Source organism: Somniosus microcephalus, chromosome 15, assembly GCF_052327205.1.
Source record: "Somniosus microcephalus isolate GS21.2 chromosome 15, FLI_Smic_1.0, whole genome shotgun sequence".
In the NCBI taxonomy this organism is placed as follows: domain Eukaryota; kingdom Metazoa; phylum Chordata; class Chondrichthyes; order Squaliformes; family Somniosidae; genus Somniosus; species Somniosus microcephalus.
The window spans coordinates 22,452,334-22,478,770 of NC_141001.1; the positions used below are offsets into that span (position 1 = coordinate 22,452,334).

General features: G+C 45.5%; 1 protein-coding gene across 2 annotated transcripts in view; it reads left to right on the plus strand.

Annotated features, from left to right (window-relative positions):
• The window catches only part of LOC147106574 (ETS homologous factor-like), a 75,865-nt gene that overhangs the window by 16,291 nt on the left and 33,137 nt on the right, over positions 1–26,437 (plus strand). For both annotated transcript variants that reach the window (XM_086007528.1, XM_086007529.1), the window contains exon 4: positions 2,449–2,508. In XM_086007528.1, the coding sequence (XP_085863654.1) occupies positions 2,449–2,508 (60 nt within the window). The remainder of the gene's footprint in view (positions 1–2,448; positions 2,509–26,437) is intronic.

Consider the following 26,437-nt stretch of genomic DNA (forward strand, 5'->3'; position numbering starts at 1 on the left):
GCAGATGAATCTTATGATTCAATTGTAACCCAGTGCAGGTTTCTGGTGGAAGGAGGGTGGGGAGAATGCGACATGCTGATCATGTAGCCCCTGGCCGCCCACCAGCTTTCGGGTAAGTGGTGGGGAGGGGGAACTGCAGGGTCTTGCAGGACTGGGGTGGGGGGTTCTGTTGGAGGGGAGGCAGTAACTTTCCTTGTGGGGCCTGGAGTAGCACTCTTGGCCTCACAAAGGATATTCTCTCTCTTACATCCTTTCCACCAGCTGTTGGCCTGCTTCAGCCTGGCGGGAAAGTTGTGGAGGCTTCTCCACTCATGCCCTGGTTAAAATCTCATCGGGGTCCTATTGACATCATCAATGGACACCTCATCCCCCACCGAAACTAGTGGTGTTAAAACCAGAGATCGGCGGGAACAGAACGACAAATGGAGCAGGCCCAATTTAACCGATTGCCTGCTCCTGTCCAGTGGGAAGAGTTAAAATTCCCCTGTAGGTTTTGTTTAATATGCGCTGGACAAAGTGTGGAATGATGCCACTAGTCAGACATTTTGTAATTTGGTGCAGAATGAAATAGTCTCAAGTCAACCACAACATGGGTTAGATGTAGTGTTCTCCCTACGTCACAATGCATATAAACGTTGCCCCATGACTGCCCAGTATGACATGTCATTTTCTGGTCTATATAAGTAAGCTTGTTGAATTGATGCCCATTCATGCGAATGTGAAGGTAGATTTGAGTCATTCACCTGCAGACAGGTCTAACCTGTTCAGAATCAATTTCTGGTTTTGTGTACACCAGGTGGTATAACAGAGTACAGCCAAGGGCAACTGAGAAATGGACAGGCATCTCATGGAATCGATCCTGGAGGTTGCTCAGCGTATTTTATACTGGGGTACCAAGGTCCTACTTGCAGCTTAATACAGGCTTCAGCAACCCTGCTTCAGTGTGAGATGGTTCACTTTGCATCTGAATACCAGACATAAGTAAACACGGAACAAGAATTGGCCCATCCAGCCCATTCCTCTCACAAATCTTGCACAATCTGCCCTCTCACAGTCTGTACCCTACCCAGTTAATGTCCTGAGGAAAGGTTCTGCAGTATCTCCTCACCTCCCCCAGAAAAGAAACAAAAAAATAAGTCTTTCACATCCTCATGACATCCCGATGCGCTTCACAGCCAATGAAGTACTTTTGAAGTGTAGTTACTGTTGTAATGTAGGAAACGCAGCAGCTGATTTGCGCACAGCAAGCTCCCATAAACAGAAATGTGATAATAACCAAATAAACTGTATTAGTGATGTTGGTTGAGGGATAGGAAACCGGGGCGAACTCCCCTGCTAGTCTTCAAAATAGTGCTGTGGGATCTTGTACAAGCACCTGACAGGTTTAACATCTCATCCGAAAGACACTCCTCTGACAGTGCAGCACTCCCTGAACAGTGCACTGGAGCCAGTCTAAATGTTGTGCCTAGGTCTCTAAGGTGGGACTATGAACCCACAGCCTTCTGACCCCCAGGCTGGAGTGCCACCACTGAGCCACAGCTGACATTGAGTAAAGTTCCCTTGTCATTCAGGTTCAGCCATCATTTGTTCCCTGTTGCTCAGCACAATGACTAACGTCTGATCATTGGATAAACTTATTGAAAATTTCCAAAAAATACTCTTTCTGACAAGGATGCATGATTCACACCCGTGGTTCTTTATATTGTCATTTTGAAATCTTGTTGGTTCTGCTGGGGGAAAGAGGAAATACCAAGTGGAAACTGCTTCCTCACACAGAGGCAGGAGGAATTACTGGTAGGCTGGTCTGTTCTCACTTACCTCCGAGGCAAGAACCGTAAAAATAGCCCAAACAGAGCCTGAGAGCAGGGCTCCGCGAGGGAATTCAGAAGCAGTAGGAATGTGAATGAACTGAGCTCTTAGCCAGAATGAAGTGCTTGGGTGATTTGTTTATTTCACTTTCCCCATGATGTAAGTCAGAGCAAGTATTTTCTGGTGATTTTAAATATAAAATAGCTAAAGCTTGACCTGGAGATTACTTTCCAGCTGTCAGAGAGAGATGTTCATCCAGGTTGTAGCTGAATCTGGACCCAATATTGATCCTACTTAATATGCAACATGTCCGGATTATCTATATCCATGGAACCTATTCTCCCTGCTTATTTCAAATAATAGAGTACCTATGACCTCTGGAGCAATGATTCATGCCCGATGATGTGTACTTCCCATCACCAGCAATGAAACTGTCTTGTTCTCCTGTGTTACTACCAAATGTGGAAAGCTTCTGCACAAAGAAATTGAACACAGAACACTTGGAACCTTTGGTTATGATCATTTTAACAAAGGATCAATTAGTCTGAGGATTGACATCATGGATTTACTTCAAGACATGACAATCTTTGTCACAAACCTGGGAGAAACAAGGAAATAATTGATTTATTTTACCTTTAGGTTCCTTTATCACCGATATGCTCCTCCCAGTGAATGTCACTGTTAAATCACAGGAAATTGGTAAGTACCTGGGCAATCGTCCATGTAATTTAGAGTTACATAATCGATTCTCGTTTATGTCAATCGAAATAAATTAACATCCCCATCCAAAAACAACCATCTCCTCAATCCAAACAGAACAATCTTCTCAATCAACAACAAAAACTTGTATTTATATAGCGCCTTTAATGCAGTAAAACATCCAAAGGTGCTTCACAGGAGCATTATCAAATAAAATTTGACACCGAAGAATATAAGGAGAAATTAGAGCAGATGGCCAGAAGCTTGGTCAAAGAGGTAGGTTTTAAGGAGTATCTTAAAGGAGGTAAGAGAGGTAGAGAGGCGGAGAGGTTTAGGGAAGGACTTCCAGAGCTTAGGGTCTTGGCAGCTGAAGGCATGGCCACCAATGGTTGAGTGATTAAAATCAGGGATTTTCAAGAGGCCAGAATTAGAGGAGCGCAGATATCTCAGAAGGTTGTGGGGTTGAAGGAGATTACAGAGATAGGGAGGGGTGAAGCCATGGAGGGATTTGAAAACAAGGATGAGAATTTTGAAATCGAGGTGCTGCTTAACCGGGAGCCAGTGTAGGTCATTGCGCACAGGGGTGATGGGTGAACGGGACTTGGTGTCAGTTAGGAGTCAGGCACCAAGAATTTTGGATGCCCTCATGTTTACGGAGGGTAGAACATGGGAGGCCGGCCATCTCCTCACACATAACACAACAATCTCCCCAATCCACATACAACAAACTCTCCAAATTTAACATGACAACCTTTGCGTTACAAAGACAACAAACTTCCAAATCCACACACAGCAATGTCCCCAATCCATAGCAACACACTCCCCAATCTACACACAATCTCCACAATCCACACACACCAATCTCCACAATCCACACACAACAATCTCCACAATCCACACACAACAATCTCCACAATCCACACACAACAATCTCCCCAATCCACACACAACAATCTCCACAATCCACACACAACAATCTCCACAATCTACACACAATCTCCACAATCCACACACACCAATCTCCACAATCCACACACAACAATCTCCACAATCCACACACAACAATCTCCACAATCCACACACAACAATCTCCACAATCCACACACAACAATCTCCCCAATCTACACACAACAATCTCCACAATCCACACACACCAATCTCCCCAATCTACACACAACAATCTCCACAATCCACACACACCAATCTCCACAATCCACACACACCAATCTCCACAATCCACACACAACAATCTCCACAATCCACACACAACAATCTCCACAATCCACACACAACAATCTCCACAATCCACACACAACAATCTCCACAATCCACACACAACAATCTCCACAATCCACACACACCAATCTCCACAATCCACACACAACAATCTCCACAATCCACACACAACAATCTCCCCAATCCACACACAACAATCTCCCCAATCTACACACAACAATCTCCACAATCCACACACACCAATCTCCCCAATCTACACACAACAATCTCCACAATCCACACACACCAATCTCCACAATCCACACACAACAATCTCCACAATCCACACACAACAATCTCCACAATCCACACACAAAAATCTCCCCAATCTACACACAACAATCTCCACAATCCACACACAACAATCTCCACAATCCACACACAACAATCTCCACAATCCACACACAACAATCTCCACAATCCACACACAACAATCTCCACAATCCACACAAAACAATCTCCACAATCCACACAAAAAAATCTCCACAATCCACACACAACAATCTCCACAATCCACACACAACAATCTCCACAATCCACACACACCAATCTCCACAATCCACACACACCAATCTCCACAATCCACACACACCAATCTCCACAATCCACACACAACAATCTCCACAATCCACACGCAAAAATCTCCACAATCCACACACAACAATCGCCACAATCCACACACAACAATCTCCACAATCCACACACAACAATCTCCACAATCCACACACAATCTCCACATTCCACACACAACAATCTCCACAATCCACACACAATCTCCAAAATCCACACACAACAATCTCCCCAATCCACACACAACAATCTCCCCAATCCACACACAACAATCTCCACAATCCACACACAACAATCTCCCCAATCCACACACAACAATCTCCACAATCCACACACAACAATCTCCACAATCCACAGACAACAATCTCCACAATCCACACACAACAATCTCCACAATCCACACACAACAATCTCACCAATCCACACACAACAATCTCCACAATCAACACAACAATCTCCCCAATCAACACACAACAATCTCCCCAATCCACACAACAATCTACACAATCCACAGCAACAATCTCCACAATCCACACACAACAATCTCCACAATCCACATGACAATCTCCACAATCCACACACAACAATCTCCACAATCCACACGACAATCTCCACAATCCACACACAACAATCTCCACAATCCACACACAACAATCTCCACAATCCACACAACAATCTCCACAATCCACACAAAAATCTCCACAATCCACACAACAATCTCCACAATCCACACACAACAATCTCCCCAATCCACACAACAATCTCCACAATCCACACACAACAATCTCCCCAATCCACACACAACAATCTCCTCAATCCACACACAACAATCTCCACAATCCACACACAACAATCTCCACAATCCACACACAACAATCTCCACAATCCACATACAACAATCTCCACAATCCACACACAACAATCTCCACAATCCACACACAACAATCTCCACAATCCACACACAACAATCTCCACAATCCACACACAACAATCTCCACAATCCACACACAACAATGTCCCCAATCCACAAATAACAATCTCCACAATCAACACAACAATCTCCACAATCCACACAACAACCTCCACAATCCACACACAACAATCTCCACAATCCACACACAACAATCTCCCCAATCCACACACAACAATCTCCCCAATCCACACACAACAATGTCCCCAATCCACAAATAACAACCTCCACAATCCACAGACAACAATCCCCACAATCCACACATAACAATGTCCCGAATCCACACATAACAATCTCCACAATCCACACACAACAATCTCCCCAATCCACACAACAATCTCCACAATCCACAGCAACAATCTCCCCAATCCACACAACAATCTCCCCAATCCACACACAACAATCTCCCCAATCCACACACAACAGTGTCCCCAATCCACAAATAACAATCTCCACAATCAACACAACAGGCTCCACAATCCACACAACAATCTCCACAATCCACACAACAATCTCCCCAATCCACACACAACAATCTCCCCAATCCACACACAACAATCTCCCCAATCCACACACAACAATGTCCCCAATCCACAAATAACAATCTCCACAATCCACAGACAACAATCTCCACAATCCACACACAACAATGTCCCCAATCCACAAATAACAACCTCCACAATCCACAGACAACAATCTCTGTTGAGTCTGTGTGTTCCAGATATACTTATTTTAAATAACTGGACACAGACAACAGGAAAAACTTAAACAGGTCTTTACCACTTGAAGGTCAGGGCTGAACTGCTTTACAAATTACTACACAGAGCTTATATACCGGTGTGGTCACCACCGGTACTACAATATACAGTAGCAAGAGAAAGTAGTCCATCTTCTTAAGGTAGTTCTCTTAAGGTGGTACAGGTTACATACACCACAATCTCCACAATCCACACACAACAATCTCCACAATCCACACACAACAATCTCCCCAATCCACACACAACAATCCCCACAATCCACACATAAAAATCTCCACAATCCACACACAACAATCTCCCCAATCCACACACAACAATCTCTCCAATCCACACACAACAATCTCCACAATCCACACACAACAATGTCCCCAATCCACAAATAACAACCTCCACAATCCACAGACAACAATCCCCACAATCCACACACAACAATGTCCCGAATCCACAGACAACAATCTCCACAATCCACAGACAACAATCTCCACAATCCACAGCAACAATCTCCCCAATCCACAAATAACAATCTCCACAATCAACACAACAAGCTCCACAATCCACACAACAATCTCCACAATCCACACAACAATCTCCCCAATCCACACACAACAATCTCCCCAATCCACACACAACAATCTCCCCAATCCACACACAACAATGTCCCCAATCCACAAATAACAACCTCCACAATCCACAGACAACAATCTCTGTTGAGTCTGTGTGTTCCAGATATACTTATTTTAAATAACTGGACACAGACAACAGGAAAAACTTAAACAGGTCTTTACTACTTGAAGGTCAGGGCTGAACTGCTTTACAAATTACTACACAGAGCTTATATACTGGTGTGGTCACCACCGGTACTACAATATACAGTAGCAAGAGAAAGTAGTCCATCTTCTTAAGGTAGTTCTCTTAAGGTGGTACAGGTTACATACACCACAATTCCTCCCTTTTTAGCTTAACAGTGTACACCCCAATTTAAACATAACATGGATAACATATATACAACTTTCATGCAACTGTTCAAAGATTCAGCCTCTGAGGAGGCCTCCTGATCCGAGTTGGATAACGCCTTTCAGGGGTCTCTGATTCTGGTTGCTGGGGTGACTCCTCTAATTGATCTCTTATGGATTGAACATCCTCATGTACGTTCGTGTTTGAGGTAGATGCTACAGGTTCAATAATTTCTTCCACTGGTGTCTCTGCCGTAGCCATGGGTTCGACCCTTGTTCTCGATTCTACAAGTTGGTCAGCATGACGTCGTATTATGTTTTCACCAATCTCTACCGTGTACATCAGGGGTCCTTGTCTGGCACGAATTGTTCCAGATTGCCATTTCTCATTCTTATAGTCCCGGGCTAACACTGGTTGTCCTATTTCGAAACTCCAAGTGGTCTTGTTATTTACATGCTGGAACTGTTTGTTTTCGACTTCCCTACGCACATTTGGTTTTAACAAATCCAACCTGGACCGCAACCTCCTGTTATAAAACATCATGGCAGGACTTTGATTTGTCACTGCATGTGTGGCGTTTCGATATGCCATTAGGAAATTGTCCACCTTGTGTTGTAGTGGAATATGGTCTTCGCTCATGGCCTTTATCGCCTTTTTGAACGTTTGCACAAATCTCTCGGCCAACCCATTTGTAGCCGGATGATATGGGGCAGATATATAGTGTTTCACCCCATTCTTCTTCATGAATTTCTGGAATTCTTCTGACACGCACTGCGGTCCGTTGTCTGAACATATCTGTTCTGGCAATCCATTTCTTGCAAATATGGTTCTTAGAACTGCGATCGTCTTTTCCGAGGTAGTGGTCGCCATCTTAATCACTTCTGGCCATTTAGAATGTGCGTCTACCGCTATGAAAAACATGGAATCCATGAATGGACCTGCAAAGTCGATATGTACATGCTGCCATGGGGTTGAAGGCCATTCCCATGGATGCAGCGGTGCAATTGGAGGTGCATTTTGAACTTTTTGGCACCCTGAGCAGCTTTTAGTCAGATCCTCTATTTGTTTGTCGATACCTGGCCACCACACATAAGCCCTAGCAAGGCTTTTCATCTTGACTCCCCCCAGATGACCTTCATGCAGTTCCTTTAGAACTCTCTCCCTTAATTTAGGAGGAATAATCACCCTTGTTCCATACATCAATGTTCCTTGACAAACGGACAGCTGTTCTCGTCTGGCTGAGAATGCCGGTAACAGTGGTTCGCCAAGTGCTGGCCATCCCTTCACTGTCAATTCGTAGACCCGAGACAGTGTTGGGCCGTTCCTGGTCTCTCTCTCAGTACTCGCATTGGTGACTGGTAAACATTCGATGATGGTCAAGTGAAATAACTCAACAGGGTCAACTGTCGGTGCCTCTTCCACTGTAGGTAGTGGCAGGCGCGACAGCCCATCAGCATTACCATGTTGCTTTGTACCTTTGAATTCGATCTCATATTGATGTGCCCCTAGGAAAAGGGACCATCTCTGGAGCCTCTGCGCTGTCATCACCGAAACACCCTTCTTAGGGTTAAAAATGGAAACCAGCGGCTGGTGGTCTGTCAGCAGCGTAAACTTTTGGCCTTGCAGGTAATGATTAAATTTTTTTACTCCCCACACGAGGCTGAGAGCCTCCCTATCTATCTGAGCATAGTTGCGCTCAGCGGAGGTCAATGATCTGGATGCGAACGCAACTGGTCTTTCCAAGCCATTTGGCAACTTATGTGATAGCACTGCCCCAATACCATATGGAGAAGCATCACAAGCTAAACGAATAGGCAGCGTTGGGTTAAAGTGAGCCAACACTTCCTTAGAGGTGATCAATGCCTTGCTTTTATGAAAAGCCCACTTACAGTCCTCGCTCCACTTCCATGGCACTCCCTTTTGTAAAAGAGCGTTCAGCGGGTGTAGCACCGTGGATAAATTTGGCAGAAACTTATGGTAATAGTTAATCAACCCTCGGAACGACCTCAACTGGGATACATTTTCCGTAGCGGGAGCCTTCACAACAGCTTCGATCTTGTCAGGTGACTTGTGAAGCCCCTCCTGGTCAATGACGTGACCACAGTACGAGATTCGCTTCTGAAAGAACTCACATTTCTGGCGATTAACTCGAAGTCCATACTCTTTCAATCTGGTGAGCACCTGTTCCAAATTAGCAAGGTGTTCCTCATCATCATCTCCTGTAATAAGAATGTCGTCCAGATAGCATTGTGTGCCAGGAATTCCCTGTAATACCTGCTCCATGGCCCTTTGCCAAATCGCTGGAGCCGATGCCACTCCAAAAACCAGTCTATTATACCGATATAAGCCCTTATGCGTGTTGATCGTGAGATACTGGCGTGATGCTCCATCAACTTCCATCTGTAAGTATGCCTGCGCCAGGTCTATCTTGGTGAAGTGTTTCCCACCAGACAATGAAGTGAAGATATCCTCAATCCGCGGAAGCGGATATTGCACCATGTGAAGAACCGGATTAACAGTGATCTTGAAATCGCCACAGATGCGAACCTTCCCCAGTTCCCCCGGCTTGTTGCGCAATGAACGCTTCATGACGGGAACAATGGGCGTGGCCCATTCGCTCCAGTCCACCTTTGACAGTACTCCTGAACGTTCTAGCCCTTCCAGCTCAGCTTCCACAGCAGGTCGTATCGCATAAGGTACCGGTCTGGCTTTGAAAAATTTAGGGTTTGCATGTTCTTCAACCTTGATGTTTGCCGTAATTCCTTTCAGTATTCCCAGTCCCTGTTGGAACACCTCCTTAGCATCGTCCAATATTCTGGACAGTCGTTTAGGTTTGACATCGTCCTTTTTACCGGAATCTACAGTTAGTGCTTTTAAGGAATGCCAGTCCATATTTATTCTCCTGATCCATTCCCGTCCCAGTAGTGGTGGACCTCCCTCAGGTAACACATACAAGTCCATTCCTTTGCTTTCTTTACCCTTGTGGACCACCTTTACTTTTATCTTTCCGATGGGGTACACTCTTTGCCCCGTGTATGTTTTCAATACAATCTCCGTATCCCTTAGGGGAATGTGTGAGAATAACCTTTTGTAATCTTGCTTATTCATGACCGTCAATGCCGATCCCGTGTCCAATTCCATCTTCACTTAGACTCCTGCTATCTGGAGTGTAACCCAAATAGTTTGGTGGTCTGCTGTGTTACCCACATTATGTGTTCTTAGACAACCCAGTTCCTTACTGCTGGAATCTGAATCCGTCTTCTGTTCATCCGAACTGTTCTCTGTCACCTTGTGTACTTTTTTGTATTTCTTCTGTGGTGACTTTTTGTTGCTGGTCTTCTTTCCTGACCGGCATACTTTCGCTATGTGACCGAGTCTGCCACATTTTCTGCATTCTTGATCTTTGAACCAGCACTGGTTCTGATCGTGCGTTGTCCTTCCGCAACGATAGCACTTTACTGCACCCAATGCCATTTGATTGGTGCTGAGTTCCGATGGCCTTAGCTGCATTTCCGCGGTGCCTCGTGCTGCCGCCTCGTGCGATGCTGCAATGGTGACAGCTTTATCTAGCGTAAGGTCCTTTTCCTCTAGCAGTCGCTTCTGAGTTCCTTCTTTTAATGGTCCACACACGAACTTATCTCTCAGAGCATCTGCTAGTCCTGTACCAAACTGACAGTACTTTGATAGCTTGCGCAGTTCAATTAAGAATTCAGCATTGCTTTCCTCTTTCAGCTGCGTTCTTCTGTAAAATTTAAATTGTTCCGCTATCAGCAGCGGCGTGGGGTTTAAATGCTCTTGCAGGATAGTAACAATATTCGCGAAAGTCTTATCCGCCGGTTTATCTGGTGTTACAAGATGCCTTAATAACCCGTACGTCTTCGCACCCATCGAGTTTAATAGGGTTAGTGCTTTCTTTTCAGCCGGTATCTCATTTGCTGTACAATAAACTTCAATACGCTCCACATAAGTGGCCCAATCTTCGACATCGCTATCAAAAGCAGTGATGTTACCGTTTTTAGGCATCCTTGTAAGTTTCTTTAAGTATTTTTTTTTTTTCCAAAATGGCGGCTTCTTCCCCCGCTGGCTACAATGGCGATTACCGCGCTGTTGCCGTTCTCGCCCCCCAGCGGTCCTTAGTTTCCCCCGACGCTGCTGCTTTTACTCCCCGCTGTCCTCGTGGGTATTAGCGCTTCCTTTCTTGCTGCGCGTCTGTTCCGATTGCAGCCCGGCCCCTTACACCGGCTGCGGTCGAGTTCTCCGCCCTTTTTCCTCCGGTCTCGCCCCCCCTTCTCCACTGACAACGCGGCCGACTTTCTGCCCGTGTCGCTAGATCGGCTTACCCACCGCCGTGGAAGAAGGATGATCACAGCCTGTCGCTGATGGTGGGCTTCGTGGTCAGCAATTCCAACCCGGGTTCTCGATGCCTCCCGTGCGAATGCGGTGCTCAGCAGCATGATGAGGGCGGATGCCTCTTCTCGACGCCCGTTCTGGGGATGAAGCTGCCTTGGATGCAATTGCCGCTGGGTAAGATCGACTCGTCGCCACTGTTGAGTCTGTGTGTTCCAGATATACTTATTTTAAATAACTGGACACAGACAACAGGAAAAACTTAAACAGGTCTTTACTACTTGAAGGTCAGGGCTGAACTGCTTTACAAATTACTACACAGAGCTTATATACTGGTGTGGTCACCACCGGTACTACAATATACAGTAGCAAGAGAAAGTAGTCCATCTTCTTAAGGTAGTTCTCTTAAGGTGGTACAGGTTACATACACCACAATCTCCACAATCCACACACAACAATCTCCACAATCCACACACAATAATCTCCCCAATCCACACACAACAATCTCCACAATCCACACATAAAAATCTCCACAATCCACACACAACAATCTCCCCAATCCACACACAACAATCTCTCCAATCCACACACAACAATCTCCACAATCCACACACAACAATGTCCCCAATCCACAAATAACAATCTCCACAATCAACACAACAATCTCCACAATCCACACAACAATCTCCACAATCCACACACAACAATGTCCCCAATCCACAAATAACAATCTCCACAATCCACAGACAATTATCTCCACAATCAACACACAACAATGTCCCCAATCCACAAATAACAATCTCCACAATCCACAGACAACTATCTCCACAATCAACACACAACAATGTACCCAATCCACAAATAACAATCTCCACAATCCACAGACAACAATCTCCACAATCCACAGACAACAATCTCCACAATCCACACACAACAATCTCCACAATCCACACATAACAATCTCCCCAATCCATACACGACAATCTCCACAATCAACACAACAATCTCCCCAATCCACACACAACAATCTCCCCAATCCACACAACAATCTACACAATCCACAGCAACAATCTCCACAATCCACACATAACAATCTCCACAATCCACACACAACAATCTCCACAAACACAACAATCTCCCCAATCCACACACAATCTCCCCAATCCACACACAACAATTGCCACAATCCACACACAACAATCTCCCCAATCCACACACAACAATCTCCCCAATCCACACAACAATCTCCCCAATCCACACACAACAATCTCCACAATCCACACAACAATCTCCCCAATCCACACACAACAATCTCCACAATCCACACAACAATCTCCCCAATCCACGCACAACAATCTCCACAATCCACACACACCAATCTCCACAATCCACACACAACAATCTCCCCAATCCACACAACAATCTCCACAATCTACACAACAATAATCTCCACAATCCACACACAACAATCTCCCCATACAAATAGGGCAGCACGGTGGCATAGTGGTTAGCACTGTTGCCTCACAGCGCCAGGGACCCGGGTTCGAATCCGGCCTCGGGTGACTGTCTGTGTGGAGTTTGCACATTCTCCCCGTGTTTGCGTGGGTTTCCTCCGGGTGCTCCGGTTTCCTCCCACAGTCCAAAGATGTGCGGGTTAGGTTGATTGGCAATGATAAAAATTGACCCTTAGTGTTAGGGGGATTAAATACGTGGGGTTACAGGGATAGGGTGGGATATGTGTCGGTGCAGGCTCGATGGGCCGAAATGGCCTCTATCTGCACTGTGAGGTTTCTGTGATCTGTGATCTGTGAAATAGAACTACCTCACCATTATTGACATTTTAATCTTTTCAAATACAACCTCACCGATTTACACACAACAGCCAGCCCAGTCCAAAGACAAGAGCCTCAGCAATCTAATCAGAACCTAATCAACCCACTCCCTTCACTGTTTTAAAACAACAAACATCAAAGGTTAGTAACGCAATGTTCACTGTTTCATTTGAGTTGTGGGATTCTCCCCTAGTTTGTCTCATACCTTTTCTGATTCATCTATTCAAGAAATGGACAACAGTTACACATCAACGTTGAAGGATTTCCGAACAGGTACTGTGAGCAATCCCACCCACTAACGATCAGCCAGAACTCTCCGACTGTTGTCACACACTAACCATTCCCAGCCTGTCTGAGCTCTCCGACTGTTGTCACACACACTAACCATCACCAGCCTGTCTGAGCTCTCCGACTGTTGTCACACACAAACCGGTACCAGCCTATCTGAGCTCTGGCTGTTGTCACACGCTAACCATCACCAGCCTGTCTGAGCTCTCTGACTGTTGTCACACACTAATCATCACCAGCCTGTCTGCGCTCTCTGACTGTTGTCACACACTAACCATCACCAGCCTGACTGAGCTCTGACTGTTGTCACACACTAACCATCACCAGCCTGTCTGAGACCTCTGTTGTCACACACTAATCATCATGAGCCAGTCTGAGCTCTGTTGTCACACACTAATCATCACCAGCCTGTCTGAAATAAAAACAGAAAATACAGGAAATACTCAGCAGGTCAAGTAGCATCTGTAGAGAGAGAATTAGAGTTAACATTTCAGGTCATGTCAGGGTTGCTGTCACGGGGCCATGTAGACACGGGGCCGAGCTGTCCGGGCGAGGCTGGTTCTGGACCCAAGTGCAGACAGACGAGGCGAGAAGCAGATATGCAGTCTTAAATAACAGTAATTTACTAGAATCACACAGGTAAACAGTTACAAAACATAGGAGCTCAAGACAAGCTACCACATAGGCAAATGGCGAGTCAAGATAGGAACTCAAGACAAGCTACCGTGAGGCAACCGGCTTGTCAAGACTGAGCTCAAGACAAGCTACCCCAGGGCAACCGGCTTGTCAAGATAGGAACTCAAGACAAGCTACCGTGAGGCAACCGGCTTGTCAAGACTGAGCTCAAGACAAGCTACCACAGGGCAACCAGCTTGTCCAAACTGAGCACCTTATCAAGACTGAGCAATTTGTCAGCACCTTGTCAAGACCAAGAACAAAGGGAAGAACCACAGAACTTAAATACAAGCAGAACAGAACACAGATAAACAGTTATAGACATAGGAGCTCAAGACAAGCAACCACTAAGGCAACCGGCTTGTCAAGGCAAGCTACCACAGGGCAACAGGCTTGTCGAGACTGAGCACCTAGTCGAGACTGAGCACCTAGTCGAGACTGAGCACCTAGTCGAGACTGAGCACCTAGTCGAGACTAACTCCCTTGTCAGGACTGAGCACAGAGGGAAGAAACCACAGAACTTAAATACAAGCAAAAACAGGTGAAACCAATAAACCAGATGAAAGGCAGTTAAGTAATAAACAGGAGAAACAAGTAACAATTAACAAAGGGAAACAAACAAGTGAAGGTGCCATCTAGGGGTTACTGAAGGAACTGACCGGCACCCTCACAGGTCAATGACCCTTCATCAGAACTGGAAAATGTTGTGGATGTAACAGGTTTTTAAGCAAGTGTAGGGACAAGGATCTTTTGACTTTACAGCCTTCTGGATTCAACAAACATATATTCCTCTAGGGCATAAAAACCCAAAAGGAAAAGTGATCCAACTATGGCTAACAAAAGAAATTAAAGCTAGTATTAAGTCAAAGGAGGAAGCTTATAAAGTTGCCAGAAAAAGCGGTCAGCCTGAGGATTGGAATCATTTTAGAAATCAGCAAAGGGGGACAAAGAAATTGATAAAGAAAGGGATAATGGAATATGAGCACAACCTAGTGAAAAATATAAAAACGGATTGTAAAAGCTTCTATAGGTATGTGCAAAGGAAAAGACTGGTGAAGGTAAATGTAGGTCCTTTACAGTCAGAGATGGGAGAATTAATAATGGGGAATGAGGAAATGGCTGAGAAATTAAATAAATACTTTGTTTCTGTCTTCACGGAGGAAGAAACAAAAAAAAACCAGAAATACGAGAAAACCAAGGGTGTGGTGAGAATGAGGAACTTAAAGAAATTATTATTAGTAAAAAAACAGTACTAGCAAAATTAATGGGATTAAAAGTTGATAAATCCCAAGGACTGGAAGACCTACATCCTAGGGTTTTGAAAGAGGTGGCCATTGGGATAGTGGGCGCATTGGTTGTCATGTTCCAAAATTCTATAGATTCTGGAATGGTTCCTGCAGATTGGAGGATAGCAAATGTAACCCCGCTATTTAAAAAAGGAGGGAGAGAGAAAACGGGGAACTACAGACCTGTTAGCCTCACATCAGTAGTTGGGAAAATGCTGGAATCTATTATAAAGGATGCAATAACTGGGCACTTAGAAACTAATAGTAAGATTGGGCAGAGTCAACATGGATTTATGAAAGGGAAATCCTGTTTCACAAACCTACTGGAGTTCTTTGAGGATGTAACTAGTGGAGTAGACAAAGGGGAACCGGTAGATGTGGTGTATCTGGATTTTCAGAAGGCCTTCGATTAGGTCCCACACAAGAGGTTGGTGAACAAAATTAGGGCACATGGAATTGGGGGTAATATACTAGCATGGATTGAGAATTGGTTAATAGACAGAAAACAAAGAGTAGGGATAAACGGGTCTTTTTCAGGATGGCAGGCTGTGACTAGTGGGGTACCGCAAGGATCCGTGCTTGGGCCTCAGCTATTCACAATCTATACCAATGATTTGGATGAGGGGACTAAATGTAACATTTCCAAATTTGCTGATGATACAAAACTAGGTGGCAGTGTCAGTTGTGAAGAGGATGTGAAGAGGCTTCAAGGGGATCTCGACAGGCTCAGTGAGTGGGCGAGAACATGGCAGATGGAATATAATGTGAATAAATGTGAAGTTATCCACTTTGGTAGAAAAAACAGAAAGGCAGAGTATTTCCTAAATGGTGAAAGATTGGAGAATGCAGATGCTCAAAGGGGCCTGGGTGTCCTTGTACATGAGTCACTGAAAGTGAATGTGCAGGTGCAGCAAGCCATTAGGAAGGCAAATGGTATGCTTGCCTTCATTACAGGAGGATTTGAGTATCACACAGAATCACAGAATCACAGAAACCCCACAGTGCAGATAGAGGCCATTTCGGCCCATCGAGCCTGCACCGACACATATCCCACCCTATCCCCGTAACCCCACGTATTTAATCCCCCTAACACTAAGGGTCAATTTATCATAGCCAATCAACCTAACCCGCACAGGAGTAAAGAAGTCTTACTCCAATTATATAGGGCCTTGGTGAGCCAAACCTGGAGTACTGTGTACAATTTTGGTCTCCTTACCTAAGGAAGGATATACTTGCCATAGAGGGAGTGCAATGAAGGTTCACGAGATTGATTCCTGGGATGGCGGGCATGTCGTATGAGAAGAGATTGAGTAAACTAGGCCTGTATTCTCTTGAATTCAGAAGAATGAGAGGGGATCTCATTGAAGCATACAAAATTATTACAGGGCTTGATAGGGTGGATGCTGGGAGAATGTTTCCCTTGGCTGTGGAGTCTAGAACCAGGGGCCACAGCCTCAGGATAAAGGGTAGGACATCCAGGACTGAGATGAGAAGAAATTTCTTCACACACAGGGTGGTGAATCTTTGGAATTCTCTACCCCAGAGGGCTGTGGAGGCTCAGTCATTGGGTATATTCAAAACAGAAGTCGATAGATTTCTGACTAGTAAAGGCACCAAGGGATATGGTGATAGGGCCGGTGAATGGAGTTGAGGCAGAAGATCAGCTATGATCTCATTGAATGGCGGAACAGGCTCGAAAGGCAGAATGGCCGACTCCTGCTCCTATTTCTTATGTTCTTATGTTCTTAACATCAAGGTCAACAACTTCAGACCATAACATCTGCCCCTATCATTTTTTTCTCTCTCTCTCACATGGCAGCTGTCGATCATTGTGTCATTGCCATTTACACTTCATCTAGAGTCAACTTTTGTTTCTTAACTTGTCCCATTACCACCTCCCTTTACCTTGCACCACCATCCCTTTAGTCTCTTAATCTCTCCTGCCTTCCATCCTATCACAGACCTTCCCTTTTGTTCTTTCCTCCCCTCCCCCTCTCCCTGCTCCTACACTTACATAAAAACCTGTTACATCTCCAACTTTTTCCAGTTCTGACAAAGGGTCATTGACCTGCAACGTTAACTCTGTTTCTCTCTCTACAGATGTTGCCTGACCTGCTGAGTATTTCCAGCATTTTCTGTTTTTATTTCAGATTTCCAGCATCTGCAGTGTTTTGCTTTTGTACCAGCCTGTCTGAGCTCTCCGACTGTTGTCACACACTAACCATCACCACCTGTCTGAGCTCACTGACTGTTGTCACACACTAACCATCACCAGCCTGTCTGCGCTCTCCGACTGTTGTCACACACTAACCATCACCAGCCTGTCTGAGCTCTCTGACTGTTGTCACACACTAACCATCACCAGCCTGTCTGAGCTCTCTGACTGTTGTCACACACTAACCATCACCAGCCTGTCTGAGCTCTCTGACTGTTGTCACACACTAACCATCACCAGCCTGTCTGAGCTCTCCGACTGTTGTCACACACTAACCATCACCAGCCTGTCTGCGCTCTCTGACTGTTGTCACACACTAACCATCACCAGCCTGTCTGAGCTCTCTGACTGTTGTCACACACTAACCATCACCAGCCTGTCTGCGCTCTCCGACTGTTGTCACACACTAACCATCACCAGCCTGTCTGCGCTCTCTGACTGTTGTCACACACTAACCATCACCAGCCTGTCTGAGCTCTCTGACTGTTGTCACACACTAACCATCACCAGCCTGTCTGAGCTCTCTGACTGTTGTCACACACTAACCATCACCAGCCTGTCTGAGCTCTCTGACTGTTGTCACACACTAACCATCACCAGCCTGTCTGAGCTCTCTGACTGTTGTCACACACTAACCATCACCAGCCTGTCTGAGCTCTCTGACTGTTGTCACACACTAACCATCACCAGCCTGTCTGAGCTCTCCGACTGTTGTCACACACTAACCATCACCAGCCTGTCTGAGCTCTCTGACTGTTGTCACACACTAACCATCACCAGCCTGTCTGAGCTCTCTGACTGTTGTCACACACTAACCATCACCAGCCTGTCTGAGCTCTCTGACTGTTGTCACACACTAACCATCACCACCTGTCTGAGCTCACTGACTGTTGTCACACACTAACCATCGCCACCTGTCTGAGCTCTCCGACTGTTGTCACACACTAACCATCACCAGCCTGTCTGAGCTCTCTGACTGTTGTCACACACTAACCATCACCAGCCTGTCTGAGCTCTCTGACTGTTGTCACACACTAACCATCACCAGCCTGTCTGAGCTCTCTGACTGTTGTCACACACTAACCATCACCAGCCTGTCTGAGCTCTCTGACTGTTGTCACACACTAACCATCACCAGCCTGTCTGCGCTCTCTGACTGTTGTCACACACTAACCATCACCAGCCTGTCTGAGCTCTCTGACTGTTGTCACACACTAACCATCACCAGCCTGTCTGAGCTCTCTGACTGTTGTCACACACTAACCATCACCAGCCTGTCTGAGCTCTCTGACTGTTGTCACACACTAACCATCACCACCTGTCTGAGCTCACTGACTGTTGTCACACACTAACCATCACCACCTGTCTGAGCTCTCCGACTGTTGTCACACACTAACCATCACCAGCCTGTCTGAGCTCTCCGACTGTTGTCACACACTAACCATCACCAGCCTGTCTGAGCTCACTGACTGTTGTCACACACTAACCATCACCACCTGTCTGAGCTCTCCGACTGTTGTCACACACTAACCATCACCAGCCTGTCTGAGCTCTCCGACTGTTGTCACACACTAACCATCACCAGCCTGTCTGAGCTCACTGACTGTTGTCACACACTAACCATCACCACCTGTCTGAGCTCTTTGACTGTTGTCTCACACTAACCATTTTCTGTTCTAGTAAGAGAGGATATCATTATGGGAAATCAATCAGTAGAGACTGTATCGTTGGAATTGAGGGGTAGGAGAGGTCATAAAACTGTAATGGGAGTTGTCGACTTGCCTCCTGATAGCAGCAACGAAGTGGCAGAATGTATTAATTCCGAGATTAGAGAGGCTTGCAGCAAAAGCAGTGTTATTTTAATTGCGGACTTTAATTTTCATATAGATTAGGAAGAACAGAGTACTCAAGTCAGCAAGGTTGTGAATTTCTTGAGTACATTAAAGATACTTTTCTGGAGCAATATAACAGGCCATACTTGGTTTAATAAGGTGTAAAAAGCCAGACTTAATAATCTAACAGTAAGGGGAAAGAGTTCTACTTGCCAAATAAACAGCCATGGTCGACAAAAGGGTGGGAGATATCATAAAAGTACAAAGAGCATACAAGAGTGCAAAGAATAGTGTAGATCCAGGGGACTGGGAGAGATATAAAGAACAGCAAAGGAAATCAAGACAGTAAGAGCTGCAAAAAGGGAATACGAAAAGAATCTTGTGAAGGATGTCAAGATTAACATAAAACGTTTTTTACAATTATATTTAGAAGAAAAAAAGAGTAGGCAAGGGTAATGTGGGCCCTTTAACAAAAAGATGGGGTAATATTGCAACTGAAAATAAGGAAATGGCAGATTTGTTGAATTATTACTTTGTATCAGTCTTCACAGTAGAGGAAGAGGGTAATAAACCTGACATTCCAGGGAAACTAATAATGAATCAAGGACTGGAACTCACTAAAGTTAACATAAGCAAGAAAACAATATTAGAAAAATTAATGGCACTAAAGACTGACAAATCCCCAGGACCTGATGATTTCCACCCCAGGGTTTTAAAGGAAGTAAGTGAGGAAATTTTCAGATGCTTTAGCCATAATCTTCCAAAGCTCGCTCAATTCAGGAATTGTTCTTTAGATTGGAAAATTGCAAACGTAACTCCATTCTTTAAGAAAGGTAAGAGAAACCAGGAAATGATAGACCTGTCAGTCTAACATTTGTACTGGGGAAGTTGCTGGAATCTATCATTAAGGACAGAGTGATTGGGCACTTAGAGAAATTTGAGCTGATGAGCGAGCCGACATGGATTTGTAAAGGGTAGGTCATGTCTAACAAACCTAATATATTTTTTGAGAAAGTAACTTAAGTAGTAGACAGTGGAATGTCTCTGGATGTAGTTTATATTAGCTTCCAGAGGCATTTGAGAATGTTAGCTAAAATTAAAGCTCATGGAATTGAAGGCAAATTATTGCCCTGGTTAGGAGATTGATTGGGCAGTAGAAGACAGAGTAGGGTGTTACATAGAAACATAGAAACATAGAAGATAGGAGCAGGAGTAGGCCATTCGGCCCTTCGAGCCTGCTCCGCCATTCAATGAGATCATGGCTGATCATCCAAATTCAGTACCCGGTCCATGCTTTCTCCCCATACCCCTTGATCCCTTTAGCCTCAAGAAATATATCCAACTCCTTCCTGAATATATTTAATGAATTGGCCTCCACCGCCCTCTGTGGCAGAGAATTCCACAGGTTCACCACTCTCTGGGTGAAGAAGTTCCTCCTCATTTCAGTCCTAAATGGCTTACCCCTTATACTTAGACTATGACCCCTGGTTCTGGACTCCCCGGCCATCGGGAACATCCTTCTTGCATCTAGTCTGTCCAGACCTGACAGAATTTTATAGGTTTCGATGAGATCCCCTCTCAATCTTCTAAACTCCAGTGAGTATAAGCCCAATCGACACAATCTCTCCTCATACGTCATTCCTGCCATCCCAGGTATCAGCCTGGTGAATCTTCACTGCACTCCCTCCATGTCAAGAACATTCTTCCTCAGGTAAGGTGACCAAAACTGCACACAATACTCAAGGTGCAGTCTCACCAAGGCCCTGTACAACTGTAGCAAGACATCCTTGTTCCTGTGCTTGAACCCTCTTGCTACGAAGGCCAACATACCATTTGCCTTCTTAACCGCCTGCTGCACTTGCATGCTTACCTTCAGCAACTGGTGCACAATAACACCCAGGTCTCTTTGCACTTCCCCTTCTCCCAATCTATTGCCATTCAAATAATAATCTGCCTTCCTGTTTTTGCCACCAAAGTGGATAACCTCACATTTATCCACATTATAGTGCATTTGCCATGTTTCTGCCCAATCACCCAACCTGTCCAAATCGTACTGGAGTTTCACGACATCCTCCTCACAGCTTACCCTCCCACCCAGCTTTGTGTCGTCTGCAAATTTGGAGATATTACATCCAACTCCCTCGTCCAGATCATTAATATATATTGTGAACAGCTGGGGTCCTAGGACCGATCCTTGCGGTACCCCACTAGTCACTGCCTGCCACTCGGAAAGTGACCCGTTTATTCCAACTCTTTGCTTCTGTCCACCAACCAGTTCTCTATCCAAGTCAATACCTTGCCCCCAATCCCATGTGCCTTAATTTTGCACGCTAATCTCTTATGTGGGACCTTATCGAAAGCCTTCTGAAAGTCCAAATACACCACATCCACGGGTTCTCCCTTATCTATTTTACCAGTTACATCCTCAAAAAAATTCCAGTAGATTAGTCAAGCATGATTTACCTTTTGTAAATCCATGTTGACTTTGTCCGATCCTGTCACTGCTTTCCAAGTGCTCTGCTATTACATCTTTTATAATAGACTCCAGCATTTTCCCCACTACCGATGTCAGGCTTACCGGTCTATAATTCCCCGCTTTTTCTCTACCACCTTTTTTGAATAGTGGGGTAACATTAGCTACCCTCCAATCCATGGGTACCGTTCCAGAGTCTATCGAGTTCTGGAAGATGACCAGCAATGCATCTACTATCTCTAGGGCCACTTCCTTAAGTACCCTGGGATGTAGACCATCAGGCCCTGGGGTTTATCGGCCTTCAGTCCCATCAATTTTCCTAACACCATTTCCCTACAAATACTGATTTCTTTCAGTTCCTCCCTTTCATCAGACCCTATGTTCCCCGACATCTCTGGGAGGTTATTTGTGTCCTCCTTTGTGAAGACAGAACCAAAGTATGTATTTAGTTGGTCTGCCATTTCCTTGTTTCCCATTATAAATTCCCCTGATTCTGACTGTAAGGGACCTACGCTTGACTTCACCAATCTTTTTCTCTTCACATATCTATAAAAGCTTTTACAGTCAGTTTTTATGTTCCCTGCAAGCTTACTCTCATATTCTATTTTCCCTTTCTTAATTAATCCCTTTGTCCTCCTTTGTTGACTCCTAAACTGCTCCCAATCCTCAGGATTATTGCTTTTTCTAGCCAATTTATATGTCCTCTCCTTGGATCTTATGCTATCCCTAATTTCCCTTGTTAGCCACAGTTGAGTCACCTTTTTTGTTTTATTTTTATGCCAAACTGGGATGAACAAATTCTGTAGCTCATCCATTCGGTCTTTGAATGTTTGCCATTGCCTATCCACTGTCAACCCTTTGAGTGCCATTCCCCAATCAATCCTACCCAACTCGCTCCTCAGACCATCATAGTTTCCTTTATTTAAATTGAGGACCCTTGTCTCTGAGTCAACTACTTCATTCTCCATCTTAATGAAGAATTCGATCATATTATGATCGCTCCGACCCAAGGGGCCTCGTACAACAAGATTGCTAATTAATCCTTTCTCGTTACATAATACCCAGTCTAAGATGGCCTGATCTCTGGTTGGTTCCTCGACATATTGGTCCAGGAAACCATCCCGTAAATACTCCAGGAATTCCTCCTCCACAGTATTGTTACTAATTTGTTTGGCCCAATCTATATGTAGATTAAAGTCACCCATGATGACTGCTGTGCCCTTATTGCACGCTTCTTTAATTTCCCTTTTAATGCCATCCCCAACCTCCGCCTTACTGTTTGGAGGTCTATATACCACTCCCACTAATGTTTTTTTCCCCTTAGTATTTCTCAATTCTACCCATACAGATTCCACGTCATCAGAGCTAATATCCTTCATTACAATTGTATTAATCCCTTCTTTAACCAGTAATGCTACCCCACCTCCCTTTCCTTTTTGCCTATCTTTCCTGAATATCGAATACCCCTGGATGTTGAGTTCCCAGTCTTGGCCATCCTTGAGCCACGTTTCCGTAATCCCAACCAAATCATATTCGTTTACCTCTATTTGCGCAGCCAATTCATCCACCTTATTACAAATGCTCCTCGCATTAAGACACAAAGCCTTCAGGCTTGTTTTTTTAACGCTCTTAGACCTATTAGAATTATTATTTACTGTGGCCACGTTTGATTTAAACCGTTGATTTCTCTGACTGCCACTTTTGTTTTTCTCCTTCCTATCTTTTGCTTTTATCCCTGTTTTCCTTTCCTCTGTCTCCATGCTCAGGTTCCCAGCCCCCTGCCATTTTAGTTTAAACCCCCCCGAACAGCACTAGCAAACACTCCCCTCTAGGACATCGGTCCCGGCCCTGCCCAGGTGCAAACTGTCCCATTTGTACTGGTCCCACCTCTCCCAGAACCGGTTCCAATGTCCAAGGAATTTGAATCCCTCCTCCTTGCACCATTCCTCTAGCCACGTATTCATTTGAAATATCCTCCTATTTCTACTCTGACTAGCACGTGGCACTGGTAGCAATCCTGAGATTACTACCTTTGAGGTCCTATTTTTTAATTTACCTCCTAACTCCCTATATTCTGCTTTTAGGACCTCATCCCGTTTTTTACCTATATCGTTGGTGCCTATGTGCACCACGACAACTGGCTGTTCACCCTCCCCCTCCAAAATGTTCTGCAGCCGCTCCGAGACGTCCTTGACCCTTGCACCAGGGAGGCAACACACCATCCTGGAGTCTCGATTGCAGCCGCAAAAACGCCTATCTATTCTCCTTACAATTGAGTCCCCTATCACTATAGCTCTTCCATTCTTTTTCCTCCCAGCCTGTGCAGCAGAGCCACCCATGGTGCCAGGAAGTTGGCTGCTGCTGCCTTCCCCTGATGAGTCATCCCCCCCAACAGTATTCAAAGTGGTATATCTGTTGGAGAGGGGGATGGCCGCAGGGGATTCCTGCACTACCTGCCTGCGCCTCTTACTCTGCCTGCTGGTCACCCATTCCCTTCCTGCCTGTACACCCTTTGCCTGCGGTGTGACCAACTCGCTATATGTGATATTCACGACGTCCTCAGCATCGCGAATGCTCCAAAATGAATCCATCCGCAGCTCCAGTGCCGCAATGCGGTCTGTCAGTAGCTGCAGCTGGACACACTTCCCACACACATGGTTGTCAGGGACGCAGGAAGCATCCCTGATTTCCCACATAGAGCAGGAGGAGCACACTACGGGGCTGGGCTGTCCTGCCATGACTTACCCTTTAACTAATTAATTAAAATTAAATGAATCCCACCAATTTCACTATAGTTAAATGATATATTTAAGGGCCGTGGTTTACAAACTGTCCCCGCTACACCACAGCAACCTTAAAAACTATAAACCACAGACTTAAAGTTTTAAAACGAGAGAAATACTCCAACCAATCACCTACCTGTTTTGTGGTGACATCACACCTCGAATACTTTTTACCTCTCTCCTTGCCTGAGATTGGAGATTGGTGAGGCCTACCTGAGCCTCTGGGGCCTTTTGTAGTCGCTCTGCCGCTCTGCTCCGCCTCCCGCCGCTGCCGATGCCGCACTGAAGCCTACCTGAGCCTCTGGGGCCTTTTGTAGTCGCTCTGCCGCTCTGCTCCGCCTCCAGCCGCTGCCGATGCCGCACTGAGGCCTACCTGAGCCTCTGGGGCCTTTTGTAGTCGCTCTGCCGCTCTGCTCCGCCTCCAGCCACTGCCAATGCCGCACTGAGGCCTACCTGAGCCTCTGGGGCCTTTTGTATTCGCTCTGCCGCTCTGCTCCGCCTCCCGCTGATGCCGATGCCGCACTGAGGCCTACCTGAGCCTCTGGGGCTTTTTGTAGTCGCTCTGCCGCTCTGCTCCGCCTCCAGCCGCTGCCGATGCCGCACTGAGGCCTACCTGAGCCTCTGGGGCCTTTTGTAGTCGCTCTGCCGCTCTGCTCCGCCTCCTGCCGCTGCCGATGCCGCACTGAGGCCTACCTGAGCCTCTGGGGCCTTTTGTAGTCGCTCTGCCGCTCTGCTCCGCCTCCAGCCATTGCCGATGCCGCACTGTCTTAGGGCCTTCTCACTTTCATGTTACAAGGTCCTACCGTCTTGGAGCCTTTATTTCCTTTGCTAATCCAATTTCAAAACACCTTTTAATGCACATTACACAAACCAAGATCACACAATACGTCTTTTAGCTCTTCAGCTCTCACTGAGCTCAGTCTCTCCCACTGAGCTCAGTCTCTCTCTCTCACTCACTGAACCCCCTCAACCTTCAATTAACCTCTCTTATCAACTCTCACTTCTTTCTCACTGACTGAAGCCTAACCTCACCTCCCTGCCCCCCTCCTCCTCCTCTTCATCTCCTCCTCCCCCCACCACCCAGTGAAAAGTTAGGAACAGTGGAGGGCCAAAGAGATTGAGGGGTCTCTGTACACAGATCACTAAAATGTAATAGTCAGGTACAAAAATTAATCAAAAAGACTAGTGGAATGTTAGCCTTTATAACTAGAGGGCTAGAATATAAAGGGGAGAACGTTTTGCTACAGCTATACATAGCCCTGGTTAGACCACACCTGGAGTACTGTGTATAGTTCTGGGCACCGCACCTCAGAAAGGATATATTGGCCGTGGAAGGAGTGCAGTGCAGATTCACCATAAGTTACCAGGGGGTGATTTGATTGAGGTTTTTAGGATATTGAAAGGAATTGATCAGGCAGATAAAAGGAAACATTTTCCGCTGTTCTGACAGCTTGGACAAGGGGACGCAATCTAAAAATCAGGGCCAGGCCATTCGGGAGAGAAGTTTGGAAACACTTCTTCACACAAAGGGTGGTAGGAGTGTGGAACCCTCTCCCACAAAAAGCAGTAGATGCTAGCTCAATTAATCATTTAAAATCTGAGATTGACAGATTTCCGCTAGCCAAAGGTATAAAAGGATATGGATCCAAGGCAGGTGGGTGGAGTTAGAAT